At 49.7% G+C, this 9871-nt stretch overlaps 1 protein-coding gene across 1 annotated transcript in view; it reads left to right on the top strand.

Moving 5' to 3' along the window:
- Positions 1–9871, top strand: part of Snx8 (sorting nexin 8) — a 59938-nt gene that overhangs the window by 37752 nt on the left and 12315 nt on the right. The window contains exons 3-7 of the mRNA XM_005367980.2: positions 1391–1508; positions 3484–3605; positions 7257–7337; positions 7584–7744; positions 8653–8785. Coding sequence (XP_005368037.1) covers positions 1391–1508; positions 3484–3605; positions 7257–7337; positions 7584–7744; positions 8653–8785 — 615 coding nt within the window. The remainder of the gene's footprint in view (positions 1–1390; positions 1509–3483; positions 3606–7256; positions 7338–7583; positions 7745–8652; positions 8786–9871) is intronic.

Below are 9871 nucleotides of genomic sequence, written 5' to 3'. Positions count from 1 at the left end.
TGTGGTATCCCTAGGGCTTTGCCTATCTTGGTCAGGTTTTTTTTTTTTTTTTTTTTTTTTTTTTTTTTTTTTTTTTTTTTTGGCTGTCTTGCTTTAATTAGGATGGATTTAGGAGAGTTTTGCCACCTGTCCTGTGATACAGTAGTTCGTGGCTAACACTGTCTTTAGTATGTGAGGGACTTGTAGGGACAGTACAGGGCCCACACCCTTCTGAGAAAGCATGGCCCTGGCTATGCCAGGCTTAGTCGGAAAAGCAGTGGGCATCTCATCTTGGGGCAAAGGCTCAGTGTGCAGGTGTCCTTCCTGTCGCAGATGACTGCCATATCTGTCTGTCCTCTCTCCCTCCTTCCTTTCTTCCCTCCTACCCTCCCTCCTTCCTTCCTCCTTTTGAGGCAGTCTGGAAGTCCTAGGTACCCCAACTGACTCTGAGGTCTTCTCTCTGCCTTCCAAGTCTGGGGCGATAGGAATGACTCTCTGCTCTGTAAGCCAGGACTCACAGGGCCTCTGCTTACCAGCAGTCAGACTGTGCTTGGGCTTGCAGGGTTGAGCTGAGCCTCCTCAGGGCCTCCTCAGGGACAGCAGATCCATCTGCCACCCTGCGGTCTTACCTTGCCACAGTGGAAGCTGTGAGAACCTGGGAAGGGACTCTTAGCTGCAGTGAAGCAGCCCTTACTCCTGGGCCTGATAAACAAAATGTGGGAACTGCAGGGGTTTTTTTCCTATGATTTTTGTTTTTTCCCCCTTGCTGAGATCTGTTTCCACTTCTCAGTAGTAGGGTCACAGGTGTGTGCCACCGTCCTGCTTTTTCATGGATGCTGGAGATCTGGATTCAGGTCCTTACGCTTATATAGTGAGCACTGTACCTATCTGGCCATCTCCTCAGCCTCATGGTTTACTTTTTAAGTGCAGGATGATTCCCATCCAAGAAGTGAAGAAGTCTCATCATGGCCAAGTGCTATCTAAATGTTATAATTTGTATTTCTATATAGAATTCTAAAACTTTTGCTTTTGGCAAAAACTTGGGGAAGAGAGGATGAGGAATTTGGTAGCACTCCTGTGAGTTCATGTGTGTTGCATGGTAGGAGAAGGCAAAGAGGGTTGATGAAATGCCATGGTTGCAGGGCCTCATGACACAGGCATGGGAAAAGGCAGGAGAGTTGAACTTCAAAGTCAGCTTGGAGTACAATGTGTGGTCAAGGCTAGCCTGGGCAGCTTAGTGAGACCTGATTTCAAAAAGTAAAAAGAGGGATGGGGGTGTAGCTCAGTGGTAGAGCACCTGCCTAGAATTCCCCATTGAGGTGCTGGGGTGCGACTCATTGGTAGAGCTCCTGTCTGGAAGAAATGGTGTGGTTGCTGATGTCCTGCTTGCTGTGCTCCCTTTGTTTTGTAGCGTTTCAAGTCCTCTGTGTACAGACGCTACAATGACTTTGTGGTCTTTCATGAAGTGCTGCTTCACAAGTTCCCGTACCGCATGGTGCCAGCCCTTCCACCCAAGAGAGTGCTGGGAGGTAAGACAGGGTTCAGGGAGGCCAGAGAAGTGGGAGCAAGCTGCCCTCCTAAGTGGCATGGTGCTGGGTGGGCCCCTTGTAGCCCAGGATACTGCTGCTTATGGTCTAGGAGGGGCTTGCAACAGGGCTGCAGTATACACGAGCTTTGGTTGTTCTGGGTAATAGCTGTGGCTTAGTCCTGCTCTGGAGTTGAGTGCCCAGCCTCAGGTGCTTTCTGGCCCCAGTGCTGTCCACAGGGTGCTTTAGGCTGTCTGTGGGGTTACTAGTGTCTGACTTGCTTTTTTAGGGTGCCAGCCATCACAGGATCTTATTTGTCAACCACAATGACCTCAGAACCCTAGTAAAACTTGATTGATTGGCCTGTGTATTGCTTCTCTCTCTGTCCCTCCTTCTCTCCCTCTTGGTTTTTCAAGACAGGGTTTCTGGGTGTAGCCCTGGTTGGCCTGGAACTCAGAGAGTTCCACCTGCCTCTGCCACCCGAGTGCTGGGATTAAAGGCGTGAGCCACCACATCGAGCTTGTATTGCTTTTCTTGTTGCTAACAGAAATGTCTGGCAAAAGCAATGTGAGGAAGGATGGTGCAGTCTGCAGAGCGCTTATGAGGTAGCTGGTTACATTGCGTCCACAGTCAGGAAAGGAGAGGTGGAGGTTTCAGCTCTTTTTGTCACCCTCAGACGAGGGCAGAGTGCTGGTCACCGTTACGGTGTGTCTTCACCCTCCAATGAATCTTATAATAACAGAAACTTCCTTACAGACCTGTCTAGAACTGGTCTCCTAGGTGATTCCAGATCCTATCAATCAAGCTGACAGTCAGTAATCAACCGTTAAATAGGTAGGCCAATCATAGTGTTGATGCAGGAGGATCATGAGTTCCAGGCCAGTTTGAGCAATTCCAGACCCTGTCTCTACAACAGAAAAGTAAGACTTTATGCCTAGACAAGGCACAGTGACTGCCAGTTCACTTTCGCCGTTTCCCTTCCTTTCTAGTGCAATTGACTCTGCACAGGGAGGAACTTGGTTGGGTTTTATGTAGTGATCAGCTTCTACCATCCTGAACCTCCTCAATGTGGATATAAACACGTATACATCTTATACCTGTTGGGTGGCTCAGGTTCTGGTGGCCTGCCTCCTTCCCAGCCCTCTGTACCTCTGGGATAGCTGTGCTCTTCAGTGACCAGTGAGCTGCCAGGGAAGGACCCTTGCCTGCCTCCTCCAGGGCGTAGTGCCTGTGACTGACAGAACTCTAGGCAAACACTGTCACCTGACTCGGCATTTCTGAGAGCCCAGCCTTTGTGGACACTTGGAGGGCTTGGGATGGGGTGGGTATGGGTGTGGGCCTTATCTCATTGTGTTTTTCTTTAGAACTTAACATTAAGACCAGGCTGTTCTGTGCCTCCTGCGTGTTGGTATTATGTGCCACCACACCTGACTTTTGGTATCTGTGTTAAAGTAACTTGTAACTTGGATAATCCTGGAACTCACTGAGATCACAGTCTTCCTGCCTCAGCTCCTTAAGTGCTGAAATTAAAGGTCTGTGCCACCATGCCTGCCCTAATAATAACAAACTTCTACACTATGAGTGCAGGGAAGCTGAGCTGCATCATCAGCACGATAAAGCTGTGTGCTTCTCGTGATGTTTTATCCACATTCTCCTAAGTTGCCTGTGGTGTATGGTGGCTGTGTGAATACACCGGTTCCCAGACTGCTTTTTGTGTGAGCTCAGACACTGTAGCTCAGGCTGTGCTCCATCTTGCTATGGTCTTCTTGCCTCAGTCTCCCAAGTGCTAGGAGCACAGATGTGTGTGACACCCAACCTCCCAGTGTTCTCCATTGAAACGGACAGTCTTGGCCATTCCTGCACCTATGCGTGCTTGGGGCCTTTGAGGTGGGGCTCTGCTGCCCTCTGTTCTTAGCCTCAGAAGCTGACTCTGAGCGGGGCTCTGCAGACTCCATAGTAACCCTGTACTCTCCTCCAGCCGACAGGGAGTTCATTGAGGGCCGCCGGAGGGCCCTGAAGCGCTTCATCAACCTCGTGGCACGGCATCCGCCCTTCTCAGAGGATGTGCTCCTCAAAATCTTCCTCTCTTTCAGTGGCTCAGTAAGTGTGTCCCTCAGGGTTCTGTCCTGGGTGGAATTCTGGGGCCTGAAACTCTTGCTGTATTCTATTCTTTGTTTGAGACCTGTTTGCACACTTAGGCTAGCCCAGCTTGGGATCACACTGGAGGCAATCCTCCTGTCTCAGCCTCCCCAGTGCTGGGAGCCCATACCTGGATTTTATTCCTTGACCCTGTGTTTTTCTTCCTGTCTCCTGTTCCTTGTTTGAATGTTCAGAGTGGATTTATTTATGATTGACAGAGCAAGGTTTCTTTCTTTTGGGGACCAGCCTTGACAAAAATACCTCTTACCAGGGTAGAGGTGTGGGGATTTAGAAATATAGTAAAGAATAGGAAGAGGCAAATGAAAATAATAAAACAGAGAAACATGGAATAGTATCGGGAGGGAATTCCAGTGAGTACTGAAATTTGCCCATATTTAATTCCCAACTGTTTAAAATACCCCTGACCTCAAAAGGTAGGAGTATGACAAAAACTACATTAACATAGTACAAGGAAATGAACATACAATTGAATGATGCAGGCTAGAACAAAACAAGTCATGCTCATACCCTAGGCCAAAACATTCTGTAGGAAAACCATTGCCTGGGTGGAATCCAAAGTTATCTCCTTAAGGGAACTGGAACTTAGTTGGATCCTTAGACTTGTGTTTGAGGTAGGAACATATCTACTTCTCTGTTCCTGAAGTACAAGGTCTGGCTATTAGCCACACTTGTTGTTAGTAACCTAGATAGCAGAACTCTCTGCTCTACAACTTTGTTTTCTGTAGAAGCACAATAACCTTGAAGGAACTAGAGGTGAGTTCCAACTCTCTGACCTTTAGTCAGCATGGAAATAGGCTCACATTTTGGGGCCTTCATATAGGGCATCATTTTAAAGAGGCTTCCTTGTGTGACTTGGAGGCTTTGTGTACCTCTGGCCATGGTCCCCTGGAGAAAGAAGCTTTCTTCCAGTGGGGCTGTGGTGGAGTCTAAGGCAGGACATCATGTGTGCCTGTGTTAGAAACCACAGTACTGTATATAGAGCTGTGCTGAGGAGTGAGCCCAAGTGTTTTTAACTGTAGGTGGGAGGTGCCACCAGTTCTTGGCAGGTGTACCATTCAGCCTGTACACCATGGGATGGTTCGCAAGTCAGGCAAGGGGCTGGAGATTAAAACACAAAGACAGAGACAGGGGTCATCCTTGAAACAAGAATGCCACATTTTATTATGTTCCAGGGCAGCTTATATAGGGCTTTCCTTGACTAATGGCCACACCCTCGCTCTCGGGATTTTTCAGCTGCAAGCCCACCAGAAACCACTCCCCTACCATCAGGAACTCATGAGGGTCTCGTGCCCAGAGCAGCTGCAAGTACAGGAAAACAAAGTGTTTACTCCAGCAGGCAAGGGGTCATAGAATTCAGGGTCTGAGGGTCTATAGTCCCCAATAGGCAGACGGGTTCTGTGCTGGGTGAACAGGGTGGGGAGGGAAATGTGCATTTGGATGGGCAATCATGGCCTTCCGACCTTTACCCAATTCCTGGGCAGGGGACATGGGGCAGTCAGGAGTGAGCCCAGTTTGTTTCGTATACTTGTGTGTGTGGAATATGTGTATGTTGTCCTGTGTCTGTGTGTGCATGCTGAGGGTAGAGGAGGGTATCCTATTCTCTCCATCTTCACCTCAGTTTCTAGAGACAGGGCCTTTTACTGGAACTGGGGCCGGGCTGGTAGCCCACTCCAGCCATCTTCCTGTCTCTACTTCCTTCATGGCCATACACAGCTTTGCACATGCTGGGGTGTCAAGCTCGTCCTCATGCTTTAGCAGCAAACGCTCCTGCCCACTAAGCCAGCTCCCCAGACCAGCTCAGCTTTTACTTCTCCAAGGGGCAGCTGGACTCCTTAGGAGGTCCTAGGCTTTCACTTCCAGCAGGTGATACCCCCGGGTAACTAAATCTTCACCCACAGTGGATAGTGTAGGTGCTTACAACCTTGCTTGTTTGTTTATTGTGGTGCTGCCTTCGAACCTTGGGCCTCATGATGTTGGCACCTACTTGCTGTCTAGTGAGACTGCTAGCCCTAGTGTGGTTTTCGAGCCTGGGGTGCAGTGGTGTTGGATTCCAGAGCAGGAATGAGGGTGGAACCAGGAAGCCACCTGTACTCCAGGCAGAGGCTTAGGTCAGGTGCAGAGGGTATGGCACTTCTTTTTTGTTTTTCAAAGCAGGGTTTCTCTGTAGCTTTGGGGCCTGTCCTGAAACTAGCTCCTGTAGACCAGGCTGACCTCAAACTCACAGAGATCCACCTGCCTCTGCCTCCTGAGTGCTGGGGATTAAAGGCGTGTGCCACCACCGCCTGGCAGGTATGGCACTTCTTATGTTGACAGGAAGGTTTCTTGTCTCTTTGTCTGTCCATGGATGGTCTGTGTCTATAATGTCCCTCGTCCTCGATTTTCCTTTTTGGTAAAAGAGTTAGAAATGGTCTTTAAGCTCCTTCACACAGGCGTGGCTGCCCACTATGTGTTTCTGTTTCCCAGGTGACTCTTTGCCTGATTTGAAGGCTTGGCTTTCCTAGTGAGGTCTTCATCCAGGGCCACATTTCAAGGCCCGGCCTGAGACCAGTGCCCCCACTTTTCCTTTCCTACCGTCCCAGCGCTCTACAGATCTCTAACCCCGAGGATCTGTTTACAGGAAGCAGCAATCTCTTCCTGTCCATTGCTGCATGGAGTCTGAAGGGTCTTGTGGCCCTGTGCCTTCTCTGGGGTCCATGCCGAGCCTGTTGTAGGTGCAACTCTGTGATTCTGGACAGGGTCCTTGCTCTCTTCTGGAGGTGGTGCTTGGCTGTGCTCCTGTCCTTCTGCTGGACTTTTTCCTGCAGTTTAACTTTAAAGGGTCTACAATACAGCAAAGACATTCTGGAATGCTGGAGGACCAGCAAATGCACAAGAGCAAGTTTCTCTTCAGAAGGGACTGCCTCTGTTTTTCACTGTTTGAGACAGGGACTGGAACTCAGGAGTTATCCCCCTGCTTCAGCCTCTTGAGTTCTGGGATTGCAGGCATGCACTACCTCACCAAACTCCTGAAGAAGCTTGTATTTGTCTGTCTCCCTCTCTCTTCTAATTGTGTGTGTGTGTGTGTGTGTGTGTGTGTGTGTGTGTGTGTGTGTGTGTGTAGTATGTGTGCAGTTGTAAATGCCTGTGTGCATGCATGGAGGCTGAAGGAGGACATCTGGTGTCCTGCTCTATCACTGTCTGCCTTACTCCTTTGAGACAGGGTCTCTCACTGAACCTGGAGTTATGCTGGTAGTCAAAAGGTGCCAGCCATTCTGCCTCTGTTCCCCAGTGCTGGTTACAGGCGTATGAGGCAACACCTGGCTTTTGGCCTGCGCTCTAGGGATTCTGAATTGGATCCTCATGCTTGTGTAACAAGTGCTCTTACCCATTGGACCATCTTCCCGGCCTCACTTTCTTGAACCAGGGTCTTGTTGTGTAGCCCATACTGGCCTGGAGCTCTTTCTCCTGCCCAAGGTCTCCCCAGTACTGAGGTGATAGGCAAGCCTCACCAGGCCTAGCTCTCGTGTTGGCTGAAGTTGTAAGGAGCTTACTTGCTCTCAGCTGGGTGTCATGCCGGCAGAAGAGGATGAAGCTGTCTCTTTCCTCTTCCAGGATGTTCAGCACAAGCTCAAGGAGGCGGCCCAATGCGTTGGAGATGAATTCACGAACTGTAAACTGGCTGCTAGGGCCAAGGTAGTTTTCTGATTTTGGGTTTTCCTTTCCCTCTTAAACAGACGAATGGTAGTGCTAACCCTTGGTTACTCTCACCATGCCTCTGTTGGGCGATGGGGATCACACCATTATCTACCACCTGCCCTTGTCGGATCCCCTCGTAGCGGGGTTCAGCTTTTAGCCATGAGTAAGCAGGCTCCAGGATGTCCTCCTCTCTCTGAGACTAAACATCAGGCCATTGTCTCTTTTCTTGCCACCCTTTCCTAGGACTTCCTCCCAGCTGACATCCAGACCCAGTTTGCCATGAGTCGGGAGCTGATTCGAAATGTCTACAATAGCTTCTACAAGCTTCGAGACAGAGCCGAGCGGATTGCGACCCGGGCCATTGACAATGCTGCCGATCTTCTCATATTCGGGAAGGAGCTCAGGCATGTGGCCTGTAGGGACTGTGGCATAAGTCTGGTTGGGGGCTGGGTCTTCCTACCATCCTGACCCATTGCACTGTGGGAAGAAGAGTTGATCCACAGGTAGTGGGAGGGGGCAGGAGAAAGCAGTGGTGATGGTTATACAGGGTGCTGGGACCCTCACATGCCTCCTGTAGCTGGCGCTGGGACCCTCACACGCCTCCTGTAGCTGGCGCTGGGACCCTCACACGCCTCCTGTAGCTGCTCACAGTGTAGTCTTCTTGGCACCTTTCACTGCTGTGAGAAGATACCTGACAGCAGCGACTTCAAGAAGGAAAGAAGTGTTGATTGTGTCACACAGTCTGAGGGTGTATAGTCCATCATGGCAGGAAAAACATGGCAGTAGGAGCGCGAGGCAGCTGGTCACATGACATCCACAGGCAGGAAGCAGAGAGAGACGGATGCTGGTGCTTAGCTCACTTCCTTTTTATTTAGTTTGTGCCCAGACCAGGGAAGGATGCTACCTTCTTCAGTTCCCACCTCAGTTAACCTAGTTTAGAAGATCCCTCAAGGACATGCTCGGAGGGTTCGTTTCCATGGTTAGATTCTCCCGTGTTGAATTAACCAGCACAAATATAAAACAAAAAAAAAAAAAAATTTGCTTGCCTTGGCAAGAGCAGCCAATGGCAGACCAAGTTTCCTTTGTAGGGTTGTAGAACCCAGCTTCCCTAGCACACAGCCGTTCATGTCTTGTTGGTAGTAGCAGTGATTTCCTGGGTCTAGAGGGACCTGAGATCCTGCCTTTCTCACCAACTGCCAGACATCTCTACTGAACCTTCCAGAGTCTCAGATCGCTCCCTGGAGCTCTGATCCTCCTGGGAACAGAGTTGTAGGGAAGGGATGGCAGATGAGTGTGTGTTCTGTTCCTACAGTGCGTTAGGCTCTGACACAACCCCTCTGCCCTCCTGGGCTGCTCTGCACCTCAGCACGTGGGGCTCCCTGAAGCAAGCGCTCAAGGGCCTGTCCGTGGAGTTTGCGCTGCTTGCAGACAAGGCTGCTCAGCAGGTGAGTGGCTTCCTTCTCCTTGGGTCCCTTGTCCCAGAACATGCTGTCCTGTGTGGTGGGGCACCATTGATTAGCCTGGCTTTGAGAGCTCTGTGTAGATGATCTCCTGTCTAAATGGAAACTGCTTGTACCCATCTGTTCTGGGTGACTCTCCCTGAGCCACTTATGCTTCTGAGAAGGCCACTAGTGACAGAAACAGATTGGGTCCTTGTTCCCAGCCCTGGCGTTGCTGAGGTTAAATGGATCTGTCCTTGGCACCCTCGTCCTGCACTTGCAGTTTGCTTCTGGATGGACCACATATTTCCCCTTTGTGCCAGCTTGTGCTTGGCAACCAGTGACTTAACCCATTGGAATAATAACTAAGTGCCCGGTACCCCAAGAGTCTTCCTCCTCTGTATTCACTTATTAACCTCAAAAAGTTCTGCTATGTGTACAGGAGCTATACGTATTTTTTAATTTGTTTATTTATTTTTGTTGTGTGTAGTGTACTGAGGGCCTTGCATTTGTTAGACAGGTGCTCTACCACTGAGCCGCACCTCAGCCTGGCACTGGGGGATTCTAGACATGTGCTCGGCTACCAAGCTACTTCACTAGCCCTCTTTTTACTTTTCCTTTGGTCATTGTTGAGACAAGGTCTTATTAAGTTGTCTAGCTTTGAATCCCCCTGCATTTGTCTTTCGAGTAGCTGGCACTGTCTGTCTGGATGCCACTCCACCTACAGTTGTAAATAAGTTGATATCCTTGTTGAAGCTCTGCTCCTTGCTCAGGACCAGAGCTTTTCAGGTACCTGTCTGGAGTGATGCACCTGCTGGGAACTTGGGGGATTTTCTCGGTAGAGGCTGGAAGCTCAGAGCCCATGAGGTTTCTGTGAAAGAGGGAGTTTGACCGCTTTGTTTGTGTGGAAAGTCCCTATTTTCTTCCTCCTAGGGCCGGTGCGTTCCCTTTAGAGATGTGCCTGTGCTTTTTACCGTGTGTGGTGTATGTGTGTCCAGATACACATGTATGTATGTGTTCATATCAGGAGATAACTTCACATGTCATGCTCAAGGATGCTATTTGCCTCCATTAAGATAGGGTTATTTCGGG

This window comes from Microtus ochrogaster, unplaced genomic scaffold (genome assembly GCF_000317375.1).
Source record: "Microtus ochrogaster isolate Prairie Vole_2 unplaced genomic scaffold, MicOch1.0 UNK27, whole genome shotgun sequence".
In the NCBI taxonomy this organism is placed as follows: Eukaryota; Metazoa; Chordata; class Mammalia; order Rodentia; family Cricetidae; genus Microtus; species Microtus ochrogaster.
This window is presented reverse-complemented; position numbering and strand designations above follow the sequence as displayed.